General features: G+C 35.4%; 1 protein-coding gene and 1 long non-coding RNA gene across 2 annotated transcripts in view; one reads left to right on the plus strand and one right to left on the minus strand.

Annotated features, from left to right (window-relative positions):
- The first annotated feature begins 1,166 nt into the window (after nucleotides 1–1,166).
- LOC115216476 (phospholipase A-2-activating protein) overlaps nucleotides 1,167–25,352 on the plus strand; it is a 36,616-nt gene continuing 12,430 nt past the window's right edge. Inside the window, exons 1-9 of the mRNA XM_029785842.2 lie at nucleotides 1,167–1,327; nucleotides 5,474–5,661; nucleotides 8,634–8,735; nucleotides 10,364–10,483; nucleotides 12,044–12,347; nucleotides 15,416–15,576; nucleotides 16,680–16,834; nucleotides 20,907–21,129; nucleotides 23,291–23,338. Of these exons, the coding sequence (XP_029641702.1) occupies nucleotides 1,188–1,327; nucleotides 5,474–5,661; nucleotides 8,634–8,735; nucleotides 10,364–10,483; nucleotides 12,044–12,347; nucleotides 15,416–15,576; nucleotides 16,680–16,834; nucleotides 20,907–21,129; nucleotides 23,291–23,338 (1,441 nt within the window). The 5' untranslated portion in view covers nucleotides 1,167–1,187. The remainder of the gene's footprint in view (nucleotides 1,328–5,473; nucleotides 5,662–8,633; nucleotides 8,736–10,363; nucleotides 10,484–12,043; nucleotides 12,348–15,415; nucleotides 15,577–16,679; nucleotides 16,835–20,906; nucleotides 21,130–23,290; nucleotides 23,339–25,352) is intronic.
- On the minus strand, nucleotides 4,970–19,220 carry LOC118765052. Its single transcript, XR_005000896.1, has 4 exons — nucleotides 19,084–19,220; nucleotides 14,876–14,886; nucleotides 14,828–14,830; nucleotides 4,970–4,979 (listed from the first exon to the last, which is right to left on the minus strand). It is a non-coding gene; the product is annotated as an uncharacterized LOC118765052 (long non-coding RNA).

Below are 25,352 nucleotides of genomic sequence, written 5' to 3' on the forward strand. Positions count from 1 at the left end.
TGGCTGCTATTTCTAAACTTCGGTATGTGGTAAAGCAAATCTTTGCTGAACCCTAATTATAAAGTATATATATATATATATAATATATATATATATATATATAGTATTATTCTTTTTAACTCAGGTTTTGTTGGAACTCATGGAGTCTTGCATGCATAGTGATCTTACTACTGGCAGCCTACAGTTCTATGCTGTCTGTTCTTTCAACTATCTTGCAACTTTTCTGGCTTTTCTGGCCATGCCAAGGAGGCAAATTTTGGCATGGCCAGGTACTCTATTAAAATAGCTATGCTGCAAGCAAAAGCTTTCTTAAGGATGTGAGAAAATATTCTGCTAACATTGGTTTCATAACAAGATGAGAAAGTTGAGCTGTAACAAATTAGTCTCCTTCTCCTCCTCTGTCTATCAGAAGGGTGTTAGATATACTCAGTTTAATGTTCACATGGCCTGGTTTCAGATCCCAGGTTGAACTTTGTGTGGATCTGGAGTTGTGACCCATCTGTCCAGTTCCCCACCCTCCAAGATTCAAATGCCCAGCGTGACTCCTAGGTCATGTGGACAGTCCTGTCACCTGCTTTTCACCCACTGCATTTCCCTTCCCTTCCCTCTCTATCTCCCACTCTCCTTTCTCACACTTGTAAACTTTCTCCCCACTCACCCTGTTCAATCCTCAGTACTACCTCACTTATTTTATACTCCTGTACCTTCTGGGTACACCCTTATACATCTCCACCACCATCTTCTCTCTCTCTCTCTCTCTTTTCTGACCAGTGTAGCCATATATCCTCTACAGTAAGACACCAGTTTCTTTCGACTTTATTATATTCTAACTTCTCTTCGACTGGCAAAAAGCCACCTCCTTCAATACAACTCCTTCTCTCGGTTGAGAGGTCTTTATCTTGCATGTTACTCTGTAACCTCACCCGTGATGCTGCCACGTAAAAAGTAACCAAGTACATATTGTAAAAGGAAGGGCATCCAGCCGTAAAAATTACGCCAAAGCAGACAGTAAAACTTGGTGCAGTCCTTTGGCTTGCCAACTCCAGTCAAACTCATGCCAACATGGAAAACGAACGCTAAATGATAAGGAAAAAAAGCAGAATGTGTTAAAATCAAATGTTCCTGAGATAATGAGTAATGGTGTTCTTTTATAGAAAGAGGTAAATATTTATTGTACACCGGTAATAATGGCGTCGCCATATAAACTGCGGTCTACAGTTGTAGGACATGAAAATGATGTAAGAACACTGACCACTTGTCCACTTCACGAAGATATTATAATATCAGGATCCAGAGATTGGACGACTCGAGTATGGACCGCTAATAAGTAAGATATTGCTTCTTTGTGCAATTATTACAATAAGAATTCTTTCTGAGTTCATTCCATCTTCAGTCGAAGAAAGAATTCTAATTATAAAATACAGTGTTTCATGATATCCTGTCTTCTATTCACTTGATTACACGTTTATAATGGAGTAAAAGATGGTGCGATGTAATATTCAGATATGGAATCATATTTTATACCTACCGTTTACCTGTTATAGATTAGCTTAGTCCGAAATATGCACGATGGGCCTAATTTAACTGTGAGACTAAATACATATTCATACGACCCCTTATAAACTCATGCCGTAAATACATAATGTATATATGAACTGGATCAAACAAGTATCTTAAAATATTAGCTAAGTTTATCAAAGAACAGTCGCAGAACAGAGACTGCATCAGAGATGAAACCTCTGCAATTGTTTCCGGAATATTTCATTTTAAGTATCTAGATAAATGAGCCTGTGCTATTTTGTCCTATATTTAAGAGATGGGGAATTATCTACATTATTTACATTTGACGGATATTTGTCCTCATCTTGTTTGTTGTTAACACAACGTTTCGGCTGATATTCCCTCCACCCTTCTTCGGGTGTCTTGGGGAAATTTCGAACCTGGGTTCTCATTCCTAAGGTATTTTTCGATATTATTATTATTATTCACGAGCATATGGCGTAGTGGTTAAGAGCGCAACCCCAAGGTTCCGTATTCTATTCCAGGCATGACCTGAATAATAATAATAATAATAATAATATCGAAAAAGTATTTAGACAGATGGAACTGTATGGTTAGTTATTTTATACCGGTACTTGAAATATCACCTTTCGCAAAAATCATTGTTGGTATTAACCATCATATGACATGTTGGAGAACCACATTTAATAATAATAATAATGAAATTATTGTATACAGTGCTCAGGTGCACCACAACTTGTCAAAAAGTGCCTATAAAGTATATGGAGTAATGTACAAATGTCTGGAAAGCGTAAAATTTACGAGTTTTCCACTCAATTCTTTGTTGTAAATATAATTTATAAATTTGAGATGATCTGAAATGACTATAGTCATTCCTTCATTAAGCTAAATAATAAATAAGATAAAGGAATCATTTTACCATTTTTATCTCCATCATGGAGTAAGTTCAGTGACAGGTGAGATACAACAGTATCTTTTTGTTTAAATATGGCTGTTAAAAAAAAAACACTGACGTTTATTTAAAGTTTTGCGCCTCCCTTAACAGTTACGCTTTTCTCCTTACAAGTTCTCTGTAATGTTCTTTTCTTTACATCCATTCACAGTAAAGAAGAAAATATAATTTCGAAATCAATTGTAAGATAACAAAAGCTTTTAAAAACCATTACACTTTCAGTTATCTAGGGGTGGGAGAAACAATGCCTATTTACTGCATTTTTAACTTTGTGAAGAAATGCATTTTTTTAGAAATGTTCACTGCCTTACAAAATTTATCAGCTAAGCAAATAACCTTCTGTAAATGCATTAAAAATACTTTAATATATTTAGAACACTATTTAAGAAAATTACCGCCGTTCTCTTGCGCATATAAAAAAGATGTAAGTGGGGCAAAACGAGTAAGACAAGATAAGATAAATCTGTTTCTTCAGTTCTCCAGAATTACATTTGAAAAAAGACTCATACATATCAATATCTTTCGTTAAACATCAGAAAGATAAGAAATGCCGCAAAAATTTAAAATATCTATGTCAAATGGGAAAATTGCTCATGATATGAAATTAACAAAACTCAACTGAGTCTATGAACTCAGCATAAAGTATTCTCTCTAGGTTTTCACGATCTCCTCGAGTGGCTTTCTTCCCTATATATTTATGCATCATACAGTTAAAGAGAAGAGTTATTGAACTTGGTCATTACTCATTTTACCCCATTTTAGACATCTTTTGCAACTTGAACGTTATGAAATTAGACATTAGTGTGGGAAAAACTTGACATGGAATCTAACAGAAAAGAATTTTGATTGTTAAACATCAAAAATTATCCAGATACTTTATTAGCAACCTCAATTATAATTGGGTCAAAGTTGAGGAAATATTTCTTGAAGAAGAAGTACCTGTCACCTATGTTTCAATTATTGATATTATTACGGCCATGAACTGGCAGAACTGTTAGCACATCAGGCAAAGTGTTTAGCAGCATTTCATTTGTCTTTCTGCATTCAAATTCTACCGAGGTCAACTTTGCCTCTCATCCTTTTGGGGATCAACAAAATAAGTTCCAGTTGAGCACTGGGGTTGATGTAATCAACTTAACCTCTAATCTGAACTTGTACCAAAATTTGAAATCATTATTATTATTCAATGTACGATTGTGGATTAGTTGAATCAGACATAATGCCTTGTAGTATTTGTTTATCAAACAGACTGATGATCAAAGACTTTCCAACCTTGACCATCTTGTCTGTTATTCAAATAAAGTGCTCAAACAACATTATCCAATGTGTCCTTTTCTTTTGTTTTCAACTGAACAGAGGACCTGTTATTGACTTTGTGGTCTAAAAGAAGGATGAAGTGAGATTATCAGTTGCTCCATTAATTCATGGAAATGTCCACAATTCATAAAACATTTCTCTCTATTTTTCAAGAGTTTGACATATATAAAGTTAGATAACCAAACATGTGATATAACATTAAATACTGGGGAAAAAATGACTAAGTGTTAATTAAACTAACTAGAGATCTTGGATCTTCTATGCAGTTGTTTGACTTGCTAATAATAGTAATGAAACTCCTTTAAATCTCCTGTTACTGTCTTAAAGAAAGAAAGGACACTCTGCTTAGTGCAGTCTTAGATACAGTATGCCTGAATAAAAGACAGGAAAATAGTCACGGCTGGAACTCTAACTGAAACGTTGGAATAATGGTCATTGGATTACACCTCATTATTGGATCATATTATTATTATATGGTGGCTTCATCAAAGCTGAGGTAAAGGAGTGGGGTTAAACTAATTAAGAACAACAAAATACAAATTGTTTTGAGATTTAGATTATTGAAATTAATACATTATAATAAGAATTTTGGGGTATCTATGTATCTACTCTACAGAAAAACAGCTATATCTGTCCCTTCTATACCTTAAATCTCTCAAATGGTACAGAGCCACACACCCTCAAAACTACTCTCCTCCCAGTTGAGAGTTTTTGTCATGTGAGGTCTTGGTGTTGGTGCCATGTAAAAGGCACTGGTGATGGTGCCACATGAAGAGCACCCTGTACATTCTGTACAGTGGTTGACATTAGGACAGGCATCCAGCTGTAGAAGCCTTGCTAAAACAGACAATGGAACCTACTGCAGCTCTTGGCCCTTCCCTTTTCCTGTCAAACCAATCAACCCATGCCAGCATGGAAAATGAACATTAAATGATATGCACCAATTTAAGACAAGAAGATCCAAAGGTCAACAGATGGAGCCTGAATCTTACATCTATCGGTTATCAGTCAACTATGTTACAAATTATACCAATTATATATTACTAATTACACTGGTTAATAAATTATCTTGTGTAAATAGAATAGTATAATTAAAGTAGCAGAAACAATTTATGGTACCTAATCAAAGAGGGAATGGCAGGTACTTTGTTAGGTAAACAATAACACAGTCACCCAGACAGCGAATTGGCTCAGTCATTAAGGTGTTAGATAGAATGCCTTATTTGTTCCAACTCTCTGTGCTCTTAGTTCAAATTCTGCCAAAGTCATCTTTGTTTTCCATCTTTTCTGGAGTGGATTATAATGAACTAATCCAGACTAAGAGGACTGAAAGAACTGTTAATGCATCAGATGAGATGTGTGATATCTGTTCCAGCTCTTTGCATTCTGACAACAACACCTGCAATAACTCTGGTACTGAATTGTATCAACCTTTTCCTTTCAACTACATCAGTGACATGGGGTGGGATCACTTGTATGCTTGCATAACTGTCAATATTCTAAAAAAAAATCTTTACACTGGCCGCCACATGACTGTGTCCATATCCTAATGAACAATTCCTCCTCACACCAGAATCACTCAGTAAATAATACCTGGTTCCATTGTATCATTGTCTTGTGATTCTTTGCTGCCTGAAATTGATGATTGTCATGTACAGAATTGTTTTTGTTTTCTACTTCCAGAAGTAATGGTTTTCAAGAAAGATGTAAAATTCAAGACCATTCCAATTTTGTGTCCAGTGTGTGTGTGATTCCACCAACTACATCGCAGGAGGGTTTGATGATTACTGGCAGCAATGATAAATCTATTATTGTCTATGACCTAGACACTTTTCAGAAGCTCTATCAGCTAACTGGTCATGAAGGAACTGGTAAATTGGCTTGTATAAAATCATTTTGTTATTAGTTATTCTACCACGTGAGGACATGGTTGGTTGGGTTGATAAGGAGCCAGACAACTATCCAAGAGATTGACAGTTCATATCCTAATATTGGCATTACTTTGTGTCTTTTGCTTTCAAATAGTCAAATCCAGCGAGCTGTAAATAGACAGAACAGAAATAACTTGCCACTATAAACAGTAACTACTCTGTAAAACTGACAAACTGTGGGTATGACTATGGTTAAGAAGTTCACTCTTGCTATTACATGATTTTTTAGTTTAATCCCAATAAGTGGCATCTCAAGCAAATGTGAGTGGAATTGGATCAATGGAAACTATTAGAGAGGGACTGTAATTATTTCATCTTAGTAAGCTGTTACCAAGCTTCTTACCACTTGTTCTTTTTGTCACTTAACACATTGGTATGAGATGTGCTAAAAATAACAGCTAAGTAGGCCTTAAATCATGCATGAAAATTTTTTTTTCGGTTTTTGCATAATTGTATGAATTCCTATGTGTAGAATATAAATTTGCAAAACTTTTCTGAAAATTCCAAAAAATAAAAAAGTTATGAGGGGCTGTATGATGTGTGTAAAGCAGAATTCAACCACTATTTCATTTGTTTACAGCTAACAGCACATGCTATCGTGCACAAAATGACAGTTTCCAAATCCTGTTTTCTGACTGCGTAAAAATGATCAAACTTTAAACCTCTGTAACTTTTTTTCTTTTAAATTTCTGGAAAAAGTGAAGTATCTCTTGAGATTCAGCATGGAAAATTACATCAATACACCAAATTTTTAAATTATCACTAAACTTTAAAATTTCCACAGGTGCAGCCAAACAGAAAAAGATCCTTCAGGTTTCTTATTTGAAGACAACTTGATGCCTTTGTATACTGCTTTTTTATTGTAATAACCCATAAGTCAAGGTTCATTTATCCTTTTCCTCCACCCCCAACATTAAGGCTCTAAGAAATACGGTGGATGCTGCCCTTCTTTGACTAATTCCTTAAAAAACCTGTTTCATATAGATGGCAAATATTGAATTCAAATCTTCATATGGGTCTAACTTGTGTGAAAGTATGTGCTCTGCCATGCTGACTTGATGTTGGGATCATCAATGGCGTTCTAATAGCCAAGTATCTATCAAACCTTAGGCTGTCACTTATTGTCCTCTGCATAAGGTACATTCACTTATACTGGCCTCTCTCAACCCAAAAGAAGCTGAAATAAGCTCTATCACTTCCCTTACTGTAAGTACAGCATCAAGAAAGTGGGTCATCTACCTAGTAATACAATGATGCTTCAAGTATAAATTGAAGTAGTTTCTCAGGTTGTTTTCTCTCTTAGAATTTTTTTTTAGCTTAGAATTCTTGTTCCATAAGATACTTTTCAAATAGTTTATTTTCTGTTTGTTATCAAATGCTAGGAATATGTGCAAATCTAAATAATTTAACAGACTTCAGTCAACTGAGATTATTCAAGTAATTAATAGACAAACATTTCCTCTACAGGAGTTTTTTTAAAAATCTAAACAAAACTAACAAGGAAGACAACTCAGATTTAATCATTTGATCAGAATTCGTAGGGAATGTATAGGCACAAGCATGACTGTGTGCTTAAGAAACTTGCTTCCCTACTATGTGGTTTCAGGTTCAGTCCCACTGTGTAGCACATTGGATAAGTGTCTTCTACTATAGCTCCTTGCTAATCAAAGCCTTCTAGATAGATTTGGTAAAGAGATATTGAAAGGCCATTGTGTATGTATACTTGCCTTGTACTACATGATGGTTGGCAACAAGTGTCACCAGTCATACAGTGTTGCTCATTTCCAGTTTTCTAAGAAAAACATGTACAGTTATGGAGAAATATTACTTTGCTTGGAAACAAGTGAGGGTTGGCAACAGGAAAAATATCCAGCTGTTAAAAATCTGCTTCAACAATTTCCAACGATGATGATGATGACAATAATAATAATAAAATGCCCTAATTGCAGTATCAGGCACTGGCTTTCACAGCTTCTGATCTTAACTGATTGGAAGTGTTATGTACATTGTTTTAACTTGGTATAAAAGACGGGCTACAGCAAATATTCTGCTCAGTACCACAGATTTACTTGTCAGTTGTTTGACCGTAACCAGTTGAGCATGTACCTTGGTGGTGCATCTCTCATCATGAGCAGAAGTAGTGAGGGAGCATCATAGCCATGTGTTGAGAGGAATTCTTGGGGGTTTGGATAATTCACTTCTGGAAATATGGGCATTTTGTTCAACATCCTTAAACAACCCTTATTCAGGGACCTTTTGTGTGAGATGGGCTACTCAACTTAAGAAAATTCTAACTGGGCCCCATCTGCAATGTCATGCACTGTTTATCTTGATATAGGATCGCCATGTTGGGCATGTATGGTTGTGATGCATATGCCTGGTGTTCCCTTATCAGACGGGTAGTCATGATGGGTATACTTTGGTGGCGTGCATTGCTCTCTCACTCAATAATAATAATAATTTTGAATACAGGCACAAGGCCATAGAATTCATGGTGTAGGTGTTATAGCTGATGAAATTGACCTACTTGGTATCAGTGAGTCTAACTTACACTAAACCTTGACACTAGTAATTAACAATTCTATTGTTGCCCTATCCTAGCTCCACTCTAATTGAACAGACTGTTAATCATAGGTATTCCAGCTACAACCATTCTATCTTTATTTGTTAATTTCATAAATAATATATATAGGATTGCATTATTACGTATGGCCTTCCTTTTTTATTTAAAACAGTAAGGTTTGAATTGAGAGCAATTTGTCTGATATTTCTAGCAGGTTAAGCTGTTTAAAATAATCACGAAAAATCTGTGTACACAGAGTCCAATGACTGAAACCATTAAAAGTATAAAAGAATGTTAAATGTAAACTTCTTGTCACTAAGCATTTGAATCTTCTTTTTTTAATTTTCAGTCTGTGCTCTAACTTCTGGGAAACCTGGTACAATCATCAGTGGCTCTTGGGATAAAACTGCCAAAGTGTGGGTGAATAAACAGTGTGCCATGACTCTTGAAGGTATGCATCCTTATATCACATTGTTGAAGTCATCCAACTGTTAAACATCTGCTTCTAAAAGGACTACTTTTTTTAGACCAGATTAATATATCTCAACATATATATTTCTCTTTAAGATACAAGCCTGGATAAGGTTTTCTAGGGAAGACCATACATTGTTGTGTGGTTAAAGGTTCACTTTGCATGGTTTCTAGTTGAGTCCCACTGCAGAGCACTTTAGAGAAGTATCTTCTATTATGGCCCTGGCTGACCGAATCTCTGAGAGGCTTTGGTAGACAGAAATGGAGAGAAGCCTGTTGTGTGTTTGTATAAGATGTATATGTCTATATCTCCTTTCTTGACACCTTAGTTGCAAACAAGTGTTACTGTCATACAAGTGGTATAATTTGTTTGAAATCTGTGAAATCATGATCCTTGCACTGTTTGAAGGACCAACAGAAACAGGTGAGGGTTAACAAGAGGAAGGGCATCCAGTCCTAGAAAATCGGCCTTAATGAATTTTGTCTTATCCATGGAAGCATGGAAAAGTGAATATTAAAATGATTATGATGATGACAGTTGCCCCCTGTAGTATGTCTTCCATCATCATGCAATTGATGCTGTCCAAAGAAACAACTACCACAAGGTATTTTCTCCAGTGCTTTAACAATTTTGCAAATTCACCTTGGAATGGTTATTTCTCATAATGATCCCAGTTTAGGATGAAAGGCAAAGTCAACCTTAGTGGAATTTGAACTCAGAACATAAACATCCAGAAGAAATACTGCAAAACATTTTATCCAGTACTGTAACAATGAATCCACTACGTTGACTGTTAGCAGTTTAGATAAAATGTGCAATCTGCTCCCAATCTACTGCAGTCATTCTTGGAGACGGGGGAAATTGTTCTACAGTTAAATGCCTTTCTTATTTTCTTATTAAACTAATGTAACAGTGAAATAGAAATGGAATCATTTTTTCAGTTTAGTAGTGTAGTTTGCAGAGTTATGTACTTTGCTTTGTGGACACAGTATGTTTGATTGAAGAGTGAAATTATGCCCATTTAGTCAGCAGCCCAACTTCCAGCAGCGGTATCTTGCTATCTTTCTCCTGAAATAAACCATTACAGTTCTCCTTAAAGGGCTCTTCTTTACCATCTACATCTACTTATAAATGAAAGAATGAATGGGTTCATGAATAAAACACTAGATGTATACACTTTTGATTTTTATAACATACACATCAACTAGCCATAAATATAAACAGAAACTTTTATGACATCTCAGACAACAGCAGGATTACATGGCTAGATGCAAAACAGGTAACAAAATACAAATGTGTCCCATTTTGTCTTTTTATCATTTGACAAGCAGCATATTTAATTAGCTTTGAGTTTTGAAAATTTATTATCTCTAAAAAACTTCTTATAAATGTGGGTAGCTTTGATACATACTATGTAAGTGGGCTATTGTAGTTCTGTACTATTACAAATCTTAAATGAAATTAACATTGAATATTTGCTGCATAGTAAATTACAAGTACAAAAATTTGGGATTTTTTTTTACTTATTTGTTAATGATAATTAATTCTACCTCTAATGCTTCAATGTATAATGTTCACTGAAATGTTAAGCATTCTGTTATTTCCAGGTCATGAGGCAGCTGTATGGGTTGTGAGGTATAATTCTGCCCTTGATCTTCTGCTCACTGGTTCTGCAGATAAAACAATACGTGTGTGGCGAGATAATAAATGTGAATCTGTTATAAGAGGTAATTCCTATATTCCTTTTCTTTTTAGTGGGGTACAAAATATATCTAAGAGTTAGCTCCTTATCTTTGCCAATCCTTCTCTCTCTCCTTGTATATATCATGATCATTTGGAATACACTGCTGTGTGTCCCATTCTCAAGGAGAGAAACTCTTCTGACCCTACCAGTTATCCTCTCCTATCATACTGATTTCCAACATGTCAAAGGTGTTGGCCATTAACAATAATCTTCTCACCCACCTTGGATTACTCTCTACCCTTAGCGATCATCATTACTACTTTCACAATGCCAGATCTGCTGGAGACTTACTCTTCCATGTCACTTATTTTGCCCTCAAGAAATTTGGTAAAACTGTTGTTGCTTTTGATATCAGCAAAGTATTCATACTGTGTCTAATACACAAATCTGTTGCTAAAACTGCCTGTCAGTAAGCTCTATTCCTACCAGATCTCACCATTGTAATGTATGGTGATAAAGTTCTCCCTGAATTACACCCTATCAATTCTGCTGTGGTTCAAAGTTCAGTTTTGTTCTCTATACTGTTCTTTAATAACCTATTTGCCATCACCTCCAAAACACTCCCTATTACACAAATAATACCTCCCTTTATTCTTCCATAACCTGTGATACACTGGCAGTCACATCTAGCACAGATCCAGTTCTCTTCTTTGTAAAGATCACCTGCCATCTTCCTGTAGCAAGAATATGCTAGCTATCATCTGTCTCATAAGTTGCTATAGCGACTGGTGGATATGGTTGAAAGGTCTGAAGTTGAGATGATTTTTTTTCTCTCTAACAGGAAATCTTCATCAGCCACTTAGTTTCAGGTTCAGTCTTACTACACAGTACCTTGGCCAAGTGTCTACCAAGCTGACTAATTCTTTGTTATGGAATTTGGTAGATGAACACTGAAAGAAGCCCATTGTGTATGTGTCTATAAATGTTTACAAAACTAAGCTGAGCTAAGGATATGGGTGGTGATGTCACCATTTGTGGTTAGACAGCAACCAGTAAAGTTTGTTGACCTGCCTATGAAAAGTCTGCTAGTTCTCTGCTTTTGAGTTCCTCTGGAATAAAAAAGAAAAATCAAATCTCTTTCTTGAAAAACTGGTACAGGTTGCTGACAGATAGCTTCCAGCTATAAAAATTCTGCCTCAATTTCCATCAGTCTAAGCCATTCTAGCATGGAAAAATAGGTATTAAATGAACTACCAGGGATGAGAAGAGTATGTTTGGCATCATTGAGTAGACCTATCTCTTATTTTCTTGTCTATGTTCATAGTTTTTACAGGGCACTTGCTTTGTTATTGAAGGACAATTGAGATTTGAAAAAAGTCCTGATTTACCCTAGATCAATGTCCCATTTTGGTATACATGCTTCATATCACACATCATAACCCCTCCTTCCTGTTTTGATACCCCCTTTTTTGTAATGTCCCCCATTCATTGCCATAATATCTACAAAAGAAATTTTTCTTTTTTTGACAATCATTATGCCACTTGTAAGAAATCATTATTGTTATGAATATTATCATATTATCACTATCATTCATCCTTGCAGGTCACACCGATTGCGTGAGAGATATTGCCATCCTTGACAACAACCAGTTCCTATCTTGTTCTAATGATGGGACCATTCGCCGATGGCTACTCAGTGGGGAATGCATCCATGTTTATAATGGACACAGCAGCTTTGTCTACAGTTTAGCTTTGCTACCAAATGACGACGGATTTGTTACTACTGGAGAAGACAAAACTCTACGTATTTGGCAAAACACTTCCTGTGTCCAGACCGTCTTCCATCCATGCAATTCTGTATGGTCTGTGTGTGTCCTACAGAATGGAGATATTATCACTGGTGGAAGGTCAGTTATTTTGTTGCTTGTTTTAAAAGGTTTTATTTTTTTGTTATTACTTAAACTCTGGTTTATTCTTAATACACATGTACCTGTTTTTCTTCTGATATATCTTTATCTCTCTCTTTCATGACTATTTCTTCTACCATTCAAATTAAAGATGTTACAAGTTTATACAGCCACAGCTCTTTCTTGCTACTGTGGAAACTTGTTATTTATCACCCTGGTTAAGCATTCCAGCTATAGCCATCTCATCTTTGTGTTTGAGAGACTATGAAGTTCAATATTTCCTTCTTTAATAGTGATGGTAGTGTGGTATTTAAGGTTGGGCTGCTTATTTTTACCAGGTTGAGCAGTAACTCTGACAGGTGGTGTAAATTCTTATCCAGGAGCATGACATGGCAGCTATAGATTACAAAACTGCCTTAGAATATTGGGGGTAGAATGGAATCCAGAGCCTTGCATAGTATATTAAAAAAAATTCTAAAAATGAAGAAATTAAATGTATACTACCTTTATTTTTCACTCTTTTACTGGTTTCAGGGATTGGGCTGTGGCCATGCTGGGGCACAGGGTTCAAGGGTTTTAGTCAATTATATTGATCCCAGTTTTTTGACTGGTACTTATTTTGTCAGCCTCAGAATACCTTAAGGTATTTTTCTTTGATGATGATGTTCTATGGAGGTTTTATCTAGCATTGAACATTAGAATGTAATATACCCAAAAACTTCATTCCAGAGACTAGGATTCCTCTTATATTGCAGAAAATACTTCAGCCTTGATCAATTGTTAACCCTCTCTACTGAACCTCAAGTAAGACCTACACTGAACTACTGCTGACCTCTGCAGGACAGTGCTACTTCAAAAGTCTGATTGACAAATATATTCAAATGCTAAAGGCTACAATAACTTTTGGTCCTCAAACCAAGCTGCCTGTAGATACTCATCACGCAGCCTAACGTATCTTTTTTTTTCTCCTGAAATCATATACCAGATTCCTTGCTAATATTTCAGCCAACCCTTTCTCTCCAGAATGGTTTCTCCCAGCTCACAATTTTCCTTATAGAGGGCAAATCTGCATCTGTTGAAAGTTTTTTATGAAAAAAATTTAGAAAATTTTTGATTACCCCCTTCTTGACTTTGGCCACTTAAAATGATAGGAGAAGCCTTTTCAATAAAAAAAAATTATGAAAGTATTTTCCAATGATAAAATGTGTGATTTAGCACATCCCACAACTACCTGATACATCATCATTTAACATTCGTTTTCTATGTTGACATGGGTTGGATGGTTTGACAGAAATCTGGTAAGCTGAGGAGCACCAGGTTTCAACTTGATTTGGCATTGGTTTTTCTACAGCTGATGTCCTTCCTAACACCAACCACTCCAAGAGTGTAGTGGGTGCGTTTTTATGTGCTACCAACACAAGTGCCAGTTATGAAACAGCAGCATCAGCCACGACTACAATCTCACTTGGCTTGACAAGTCTTCTCAAGTATGGTATATTGCCAAAAGTCTTGGTCACTTGTCACTGCCTCTTACCTTTCTCAGAATTGCATGTAGACTTAGGTTAAATAACAAACAAAATGCAAAAACTAATTCCTTGCTTTAAGCTTTAAAAAACATGAATTAAAATCGTTAACAACATCTGTAACTTACGGCAAACTTGTTAGTAAGAAAGAGGGAAAAAAAGACCTAACATGAATATGTAAACACTGACACAAATTATCCCGACTGTATTCAAAATTGGGGGGTGGGGTTAAAAAACCCACATCTGACTTTAATAGTCTACAAAATTATATTCTTTATACAATATAATTTTATTGGTGGAATTTTACCACTATTTCTCAAAGAAAATGAAATTTACATGTACAAGAATATCCACTAGACTTGCCTAGCAGCTCTCCACATGTTAAAACAAGGAAAGGGAATCAACAACATTCTCAATACGATTTCATGCTAAGCTTGGGTTTCAGAAGACTTATTAAACTCAATTTAATGCATTTTGTGTAGAAATATATGTTTACTTAGTAATTAGTTTGTCCCTTTTTTGAACTTCTGGCTCAAACTTAAGATTTGAAGTTTGGGATTTGTGTTCTGTTTGACCTCTTGTCACATGCGAATATCTCAGTTTGGCAAGTAGGGTCAATATACCACCCTCTTTACTCACTTTGCACTTTTCACCATACTGTGGCCAGATTTAGCAATGCCTATATTGAATTTATGAGAATTTTTTTTTTTATTATGATATAAAATTCTTGAAGAAAATATGTCCTTTTTTAAGTGAAAACTTAGCAATGAAATTTTAACTTTTATATTTCGTAATGATTATCTGACCTACCTCCATCGATTTTTATATCAAAATAAAGCAAAAACCTTCCTCTTCATGATAGTATGGTTTTAAACTTATTTTGTGTTATCACACTAGGGCACATTGAATTAGAATGAGGGCTACCATTCAGCAGTCCAAAAAAAAAAAAAACAGGACAAACTTTGTAAGTGCACGGAAATACCAAGATGTTTGAGAGATCCTGACATGGTATGTGACTGTCAGATTATAATTAAAACTACATGGGAAGAAAGTTCACATCCAGAACTTTCAAATGATATATAATTTTCTTCAGAAAATATTTTGACATGAAAATGATGAAGCAAAAAAGTGTGTTTTTGTGTGTTCAAACTGTGCTTGTCTCCATTGTATGGCATTCCGTAGTGATACCCACTCTTAGTGAAGGAAACAGGAGAAATAGTAGTGCTAGATGTAAACTACCAGCATTTCAGTTGTTGTGTATCTCCAGTTCTGTGGTAAGCAAGGATTTGACCTAACAACTAGGTGTGTCTACAGATGGGTTTTTTTTTTCAGTTATACTATATCCCACCTAGCAGACACCATACTATATACTCCAACATGCAGAGATGGCTCCTAGTAGAATGCAGAGTGACAGTCTGGGCATCCTGGTATATCCCAACAATTTCACCTACCTTGTTTCTCTTTGTTGTCTCATAACTATTGAGCCCCACCACCACCTCTCTCTTTCTCATTGTCATTCATTTTATACATATTTTCATTATATAGTGATGCCATGATACGAGTGTTTACCCGAAATACTGACCGTATGGCCGCTGTTGAAGACCAAAAGACATATGATGATCTGGTAACTCTCAGTAATGCTCCCTCTAAAGTAGCTGGAGTGAAGATGGAAGACATTCCTGGTTTGGAAGTCTTAAGAAAACCTGGTAAATACATATTTCCATTTATGCTACATATTTTCTGTCATAGCTGAATGGTTTACATGCTGGATTCTGATTCAGTGGTTAAGAATTTAAATCCAGACATAATTATTTCTTCTTTTAAACAAGTTAGTGTTCTAGTTAGCTCAAGATATTTGTTCTATATTATACAAGTCTGTACTTATCTTTAATATATTCCAACCAACAATGATGTTGATGAATCACAATTTATTTAAACAATAACACAACCTCAGTGTATGGAACTAATTACATATTAGACTTTGTTCTTTTTGGTTTTTTAAAATTTATGTTTGTAATCTTCCCTTTATTAATTCAAAACCATACATCCTTCAAACTCTACTGAAGCTTCATTCTTTACTATTCTTAATAACTGGCATTGAAAAGCCTTCTTTTTTTTTTTTGCCTTAATCTCCTGGACATCAGATAAGCTAGAATGCATGATCCAAGAGCAGAGGCCAGTTCAAGCCATATGATGAGAAAAGAACATTTTTACATCAACTAACTCTGAGTAGCTGAAATACTGACCCACAGGCACCTGGATTCAAGCCTAGCATTTAAATAAATTTATAAAGTTGAATTTCTTGTGAATATCAGCAGTTCTTCAATAGTGTTACAAAGTTAAAATCTAAATTATCCTTAGATACAACACTAGACGATCAGGTCACTTTATCAGAAAGTCTGATCTTTATTTTATAGTTATGTACATTGTAGTATTAATCAGAATTAAGGAAAATAGGAATTGCCTGCAATAAGATATGGACTCATGGTGTTGCAGTTTCTTTTTAATTTCTCCCATATCACTGAACTTGACCAAATAAGATTTTTTTATTCTGAAATGTTTGAACTTATAATTTTCTTATATACAACACCTTAAATTGATTCTTCAGTTTTTCGAATTTAATATTGAACTTTGCCATGAAGTTACATTAGCTTAGATTAGGGTCTTGATTTTCATTTCTTGTCAAATTTATCAATAAACTACAACCCTCGCCCTTTAAAATTTGTGGCCTTTAGTACTTTGTTGTTCCCTGTTCTTTTTGGCTTAGCTGGTGTATTGATTGATTTTAAACTTCTTTTCCTCTTTGCAGGTCAGGCTGGTCAGCAGCGAATGGTAAGAGATGGTGATAAAATAATGATGTATGTATGGAACACTAACAGTGAACAGTGGGATTTACTTGGGGATGTCACAGGATCAGGTAGCAATGACCATGCTCCACAAGGGAAAACATTGTACAAAGGAAAGGTTAGGACTTTGAAAATTTTTATCGTTTTTTAAATTTATAATGCTGCTTTGCATTTCAGCCAATACCAACACAGAAAAAGTGGAAGTAAAAATGTGATGGGCCTTGAATGCAGAGAACTTAAGAAGACTGGAAAGAAATGAAGCTAGCATACTCTGTTGCATGTGCACTCTAAGTGTGCATGAATGATAGAATACAAATGAGTTGAGAAAAAAACTAGGCATAAAAGAAATCAGATGCAGTGAGCAAGAAAGAAGACTGCGCTGGTATGGACATGTGATGCATATGGAGGACAGCTGTATAAAGAAGTGTGGATAGAGCTTGTGGAAGTGGGAGGCCCAGGAAGACATAAGACAGAGTTGTGAAGGTTGATCTCAGGACCTTGAACCTCAAGGCATTTGATGACTAATGGTGGACAGCGACAAGTCTCTCATCTGTATATGCTGCTGCAATGTAGGCCAATTCATAGAACTGTGCATGCAGGATGTCAAAATCTATTTTGAAAGTGTCAACATCAATTCCACTAATATCCTCCTTATAATATAACTGAAGAGTTGTGGCCTTGTAACCCAGGGTGTTGTAGCACCTTGTGTCATTTTTGAGATGGCAAAAGTTTTGAAACTATGCAATGGCACATAGTTTGGTACTTGCATTATTTTAAGCCCTAACAATTGATAGTTTATCAAATAGCAAATGAAGATTAGCAATGAATATAGTGATGAATTCAGGGTACAAGTAAGGGTCCACCAAGGCTCAGTTCACAGCCCTGTCTTGTTCATCATAGTCCTCCAGGCAATAACAGAGGAATTTAAGACAAGCTGTCTCTGGGAGCTCCTCTATGCTGATAACCTTGCTCTTAGAGCTGAATCACCACTACCAGAACTAGAGAAGAAATTTCAGGTGTGGAATCAAAGAGCCTTAGAGTTAATCTAGCAAAAACTAAAGTCTTAGTAAGTAGGGAAGCAGATAAGTCACAAATCCCTTCAGGCGGATGATCCTGCTTAGTCTTTAGAAAAGATATAGATAGTAATTCCATAAGATGTACCCAGTGTTAGCTATGAACACATAAGAGGTGCAGCAACATCAGATGAAGGTTAACAGGGAAACTAGTTTTTGTATGTGGAAGGTGCACAGGTACATTAAACACTACAAATGTACAGAAAATAGACTCCATCAAATGCCAGTGGGGAAAGCTAGAAATAGTTGATAGCTTCTATTATCTAGGTGACCAAGTCAGCAGTGGAGGTGGATGCTCCGAGGGCATAGCTGCTAGAATAAGAATAGGCTAGGCAAAGTTCAGAGAGCTCTTACCTCTATTGGTAACAAAGGGCCTTTCCCTCAGTGAAAGGCAGATTGTATGATGTTTGTGTGCAAACAGCTATGCTACATGACAGTGAAACATGGGCTGTGACTGCCGAGGACATGCGTAGGCTTGAAAGAAATGAAGCTAGTATGCATCGTTGGATGTGCACTTACACTCTATCATACATGCACACTAAGTGTCTTGAGAGAAAAGTTGGGCATAAGAGGTATACAATGTGGTGTGCAAGAGAGATGACTGTCTTGGTATGGTCATGTGTTGTGGATGAATATGGACGGCTGTTTGAAGAAGTGCTAATCTGTAACAGTGAAGGGAAGCTGTGGAAGAAGGAGACTGAGGAAGACATGGAACGAGGTGGTGAAGCATGATATTCAAATGTTGGGCTTCATGGAGGCAATAACTAGTGACCAAAACTATTTGGTAATATGCTGTGCTAGAGAAGACCTGTCCTGGCAAGTGAAATCATGGCCATTGTCAATGTCATAACTGGCATATAAAAAGCACCTTTCAACAATAATAATAATAAGTACTTTTTTTGCAAATAATTTTATAAACAATAAGTTATACGTTTTTAGTTTTGGAATTTTTTATTTCATAAATATTTTCGGAATGATATCTATAATATTTATTTAAGTAATAATGGAGTAATTTATTTATTTATTTATTTATATGTTTATTGATTGAAAAAATATGGATTTTTAATTGCTATATTTATTGATTATAATTTAGATATGTACTTTTATATAATTTTATGTGAACTAAAATCTAAAAATATTAAGTGTGATTGTTTTGTAAAATAGTTTGGTAATTAAATATTAGAGTATAGCTAGGTTAAAGATATTCTATAGTTTATTAATGTTTTTTATTAAGCTAAATTATATCTTCACAGATAAATACATTTTTCTATCTATTTACTCTTTTTTATTTTACCTTAACCCTTTCATTACCAAACCGCTCAAAGCCGCCCGAAAAAAATTTAGGTTTATGTGACCAAACCCGCCCATATTTACCTATTCATATTTAAATGAGAATATCAGATCAAATCTCTTTAATACATTCGTGAAAACACCTGATTATACTTCGTAAACAGTTCATCTACAGTATTGTACAATGATTGAAGTGTAATTTTAATTCCGTGAATTTTGGGAGATTTTTTTCCGAAATTTGTTCCTATTGTGTTTTCAAAATTTGTAATTCTGACAAAAAATGGATATGAATTTCATTATATCAAGCAGCGAGTCAGAATTCGAAGGCTTTTCTACTGAAGACCTTGATAAATCTAACTCTATGACTGAAAAAAAAAAGCACGTGGTATTTGATAATGAATCTGATGTTTCATTTTCCGAAAATGAAACGGTGAATCTGAGAGCTCCGACAGCAATAGAGAAAATTAATTGGCACCTGAATGGAGTGAAAATTTTAAAACTGTTTCTTTCAGTGATTTTTCTGAAGAAACTGGACCAAGCCACAATCTTTCCCAGGAGAGTAAAGCCTTAGACTATTTCTTTTTACTTTTTCGAATGAGCCTATTTGAAATCATTACAGTGGAAACGAACCGTTACGCTAAATGTAAACAAAGCGAAAGAAAGGATACTTTGTGGTTTCCCACAACCTTAAATGAAATTAAGGCTTATTTTGCCATAAATGTTATTATGGGTATCAGAAAGTTACCCAGAATAACAAATTCTATAGTAAAATTTTGTTGTATACCCAATTGTATACCCAAATGGCTAATAACCCATTTTCTATAGCGATGTTTGAACAAAAATTTTAATAATTTTATATTTTGTTGAATTTACCTGTATCTACCTGCAATTAGAGTCACTTTGTGACAAAAATTATAGTATAGAATTGGTTGAGAACATTTCATTAAATTATCTTCCAAAAATCACATTAATATATTGATAAATAAAAAAGTTATAGTTGTTTAATGAAACCAGACTAAATTTATGATTATGTTAGAAATTAATTGAAGCTTATAAGGGGTGTATTTTGGTCAGAAATATAGTAACGAAAGGGTTAAATATTTAACATGATAAATGTATTATAGGCACCTGGTCCTAATGTTTTAAGTTTCGAATTTAGTTAATGGAGTTTCTTCTATAAGAACAATCATGATTTTATTTCTTTAAGAAAGGCAGATTGTATGTTGTTTGTGTGCAAACAGCTATGCTACATGACAGTGAAACATGGGCTGTGACTGCCGAGGACATGCATAGACTTGAAAGAAATGAAGCTAGTATTCATCCACAACACATGACCATACCAAGACAGTCATCTCTCTTGCACACCACATTGTATACCTCTTATGCCCAACTTTTTTCTCAAGACACTTAGTGTGCATGTATGTTTAATTCTATTTGCTTATTTATTTAACTATTATTGTTGACCTGAGGAGTGACTATAATTTTAAATTGAATTGTTTTTCGATTAAATGTAAATTTAATTGTAATTTGAATTTAAATTATAGCCATGAAACGTACGTACTCTTTTTACTTATTATATATTGTTTATTCATTTTTGTACTTTTTGTGATCTAGTTATATGTTTTAAAATATATTTTATTTTTTATTTATGATTTGGTTTATGTCTATCGTTGTTTGAATTGCATAATAGTGGTTTTTCTCTAATTTATACATATTCATATTGTGAAATTTGATTTAATACTTGATTGAATTTTTCCCTGTAAGTTTGGAGTTATACTCCCTAATATTATATATATATATATAAATGTTTTCTTTTTCTATTTTCAGGAATATGATTATGTTTTTAGTGTGGACATAGACCCAAATGTCCCAGCTTTGAAATTACCATACAACCTAGATGAGAATCCATGGTCAGCGGCAAACGAGTTCTTACAGGCCAATGACTTGAGTCCAATGTTCTTAGACCAAGTAGCTAAGTTTATTATCGATAACTCTAAAGCAGCCCAGCCACATGTTGTTTCAACACAAGCTTACAGTGATCCTTTGACTGGTGAATATAATTTTAATCTAGTTTCATTGACATACATACAAACACACGAATGCAATCTTGATTTAAAGCAAAAAAAAAGACACAATGAGGGAATCATAGAATCGGTGAGCATCAGACAAAATACCTTATATGTGGTTATGTTCTGAGTTCAAATGCTACCTAGTCTACTTTGGCTATTATCCTTCCAGGTCAGTAAAATGTAATCCATAGTTAATATAATCAACTATACCCCTAGAAGCTTGTACACCTAGGGACTGAAACCAATAAACAAATATAAATATTAACATTACTGTCTTTCTTGTCTGACATGTTCAGTGGCAATGCAAAATGGTGTCCCATAATGAAATTACAAAAAGGCTAAAGTTTAGAAACTTGACTACAGAGTAGATGGTCATAAGCCCACATCTTCCTGAAGCCATATTGAGTTCCAGATCAAAGTACACCATTCTGTTTGTTCCAGTTCATCTAACTGACAAAAAACAGGTTTCGTGTGTACTGATGACTAGCTATGGAAAAAAGAATTGTTCCAACAGCAATACCTTCATGAATGTATAAAATATTTCATATAAAATAATGATGTATACACACTCACACACACACACACAGATATGGGTGCAAGTATAGTATGATTAAGAAATTTGCCTCTCGTCGCAGCAGTTTCTAGTTCAGGCCCACTACATAGTATTTTGGGCTTGTGTATCTGCATACACATACACACAAACACTGTCCATTGCTTATAAGAATTCTCTTGGAAGGAAAATAGTATTGGGGAGGGGGTACATTGGAGTTTATGGTAGTAACTAAAGAGCTTAAAACAATTAAAACTATATTGTTTTCTGTTGGGATTTTTTTTTGTTACCCTCTCCCTCTCTCTCTCTTTTGGAGAGGCACTGAGCACCTACACGCACATATACACACATGGCAGTAACTTCCGCCTACCAAATTCAATCACAAAGCTTTGGTCGGCTCAGGGCTATAGTAGAAGACACCTGCCCAAAGTGCCACGCAGTGGGACTGAACCCAAAACCATGTAGCTAGGAAGCAAGCTCCCTAACCACACAGTCATGCCCGCGCCTACTATATCTATATTGTTAGCTTAGGCGAGCTGGCAGAAACGTTAGCACGCCGCGCAAAATGCGTTGCCGTATTTCGTCTGCCGTTACGTTCTGGGTTCAAATTCCGCCGAGGTCGACTTTGCCTTTCATCCTTCCTGGGTCGATAAATTAAGTACCAGTTACGCACTGGGGTCGATGTAATCGACCTAATCCGTTTGTCTCCTCTGTGTTTAGCCCCTTGTGGGTAGTAAAGAAATATATATTGTTAGCTTAGAACTTTGTTTTTAATAATTAACCAAAGCCTATTTGTCTTTCAATAAGCAACCAGTAACTTTAGGTTAAAACTGTAAACCTAACATTTGTCTTTGGATCAAACATGTTATCAATTCATGCTGTTTTTACAATTTACATCACCTTTATTGTTGTGTTGAATACATTAACAGTCGTAAACACTGAGTTTGAGGTAAAGATATAAGAATAACCTCTATTGTTGAATCCTGGCTGTCATTGAGTTATGATGCTTTTATAAAATATCAGCTCCGCTTTCATCATCATTGGCAGATTCTCTACAGCTGGATACTTTTCCTGTTTCCAAGCAAGCTAATATTTTCCTCTGGCTGAACATGTTTCCTTAGAAGATTGGAAACAAATAACACTACTGCTTGTATGATGATGATGATGCTCTTTTAGAACTATCTCATGATGCCAAGGCAAGGAGACGCACACATATATACATTTATATACATGTTCATGGACTTTTTTCAGTTTCCATTTACCAAATACACTCACAAGGCTTTGGTCGATCCAGGGCTAGAGTAGAAAACACTTGCCTAAAATGCCTTGTAAGTGGACGGAACCTGAAGCTATGTAGTTAAGCAAACATCTTTGACATGCAGCTGTACTTAAAATAAAATTGTTGCTGACATTTCCAAATGTCTCTGTATTTGTTTTATCTCAGTCTGTTTAATTTTACAATAAACAAGCTAAATTACTCCAATTTCTCTTCTAGATTAAGATGATTTTTTAAAATTCTTTTTTACTATATCTTCCAATGTTGTCTAAAATATTCCTCTCAATTCTTTCTTTGCTTTGTTTTTTTTTAACAGGAAGTTCTCGTTATATACCACCAGATTTAATTACTGGAGATGAAACTCGTAAGTAATTTTTTTACTAAATTTTTCATAATGCTATTTGCAGTGTGTGTGTGTGTGTTAGATCTCAACCACAGAAAACTTCAACATCTCTAAGCAATCACATCCTCTATTAACAGACAACCTGAAAAACACCCATCAATGTTGACACTACAAGTGAGAGTCTCTATCTCTAGTCTTTCTCTTATATTCATCTTGTACTGTGTGGATGCACCCTCACTATCTCTCTCTTTCCAGATGGGGGAGAGCCTCATATCTCCACTTCAGCAAGAAACCTCTGTATCTTCCTCTATGATACTTTTACCTCCCTCAAAAGCATTCTGCCATTCAGTTGATGGGGTTTGTTTGGCAAGTCATTATTTGGTGACCTCACTAGTGGCAATGCCATGAAAAAAGCACTCAGTACACACAGTAAAGTGGTTGATATTAGGAAAGGTATCCAGCCATAGAAACCATTCCAGATCAGACATTGGCACTTGGCATAGTCCTCTGGCTTGTCAGTTCTTGTCAAACCATATGCCAACAATGAACATTAAATAATAATGATGATATAAAGTTTTGGGAGATGAAAAGAAAATTAAATTGCCATAACCTTACACTCCACTTGAGTACCATTTACTTTGGATGCAGCTTCTTTATTCCTTTGTCTGCTGAGGAATAAAACTAGAGGTTATTACTTAATCCCAAATCAGCCCTGATCAGGCAGATCTATGATCAAAGCCATTTCAATGACCATGCAGTCATTGTTCAAATATGATATATTTAGGATTACAGTAGTCATTATTCAATTGAATAAAGAAAAGAGGTTACAAGATTATATAATGTGCAATGGTGTATGCTCAAAAATATGATGCCATTAGCTATCAAACAGTGAGCTTCTATTTAGTCAATGCTGAAGATCTGTTGGAGATCAACACAGCATTGGTGCTACATCTGTTACTCAATGTTGACTATGTGTCATTATATACATGTGCAGGTCAGGGCAAGATTATTGTGAGAAAGACTTGCAACTACCCATGCATACAAGTCTCTCCTCTACATAACAATGATACTTATTCAAGGAAAAGACAGCCAACATGGACCAGTACAGTTTGGCACAAGTTTAATTGCACATGTTACTGTTCGAATGCAAAGAGCTGCAACTGATCCCACAAGTCATCTCACTTGACCCTCTAAAACAGTCCCACCAATCCACCAACCTGGATCGGTATTTTTTTTATCGACCTCAATAGAATGAAAGGCAAAGTGGATCTCAGTTTGATTTTGAACTTAGTGTATAGAGAGTCAGAATAAATACTATTTTACTCTAGGCACAAGGCTCAAAATTTTTTTAGGAAGGGGAACAGTTGATTAGATTGACCCCAGTACACTACTGATACTTAATTTATCGACCCCGAAAGGATGAAAGGCAAAGTTGACCATGGCAGAATTTGAACTCAGAACGTAGCAACGGATGAAATACCGCTAAGCATTTCACCCAACATGCTAACATTTCTGCCAGCTCGCCACTTTAATGTTCTTTTCTACTCTAGGCACAAGGGCTGAAATTTTGTGGGGAGGAGGCCAGTCGATTAGATCAACCCCAGTTTGCAACTGGTACTTAATTTATTGACACCAAAAGGATGAAAGGCAAAGTCGATCTTGGCAAAATTTGAACTCAGAGCGTAAAGACAAATGAAATACCGCTAAGCATTTCGCCCAGCATGCTAACGTTTCTGCCAGCTCGCCACCTTAGTCAGAATAAATATTATACAAGACATTCTCTCAAACACCCTAAAGACCCTGCCATGTAACTCCCTTAATAGAAATATTCCATTAGGTTCTGGTATTTAACATGTGTCAGTCAAAAGATAGTAAAACATTCTTTTGTTAATTGTTGTCGAAACTCTTTTATTCCATTGTAGTCTCTTCCTTTATTCACAATGTTACTGGATCTCTCTCTCACACACACACGCACATTAAATTCAACAGTTTGGGTGCTGCTGCTCTTCCTTTATATGAATATAAGAAAACTTAA

Source organism: Octopus sinensis, linkage group LG10 (genome assembly GCF_006345805.1).
Source record: "Octopus sinensis linkage group LG10, ASM634580v1, whole genome shotgun sequence".
Taxonomy (NCBI): Eukaryota; Metazoa; Mollusca; class Cephalopoda; order Octopoda; family Octopodidae; genus Octopus; species Octopus sinensis.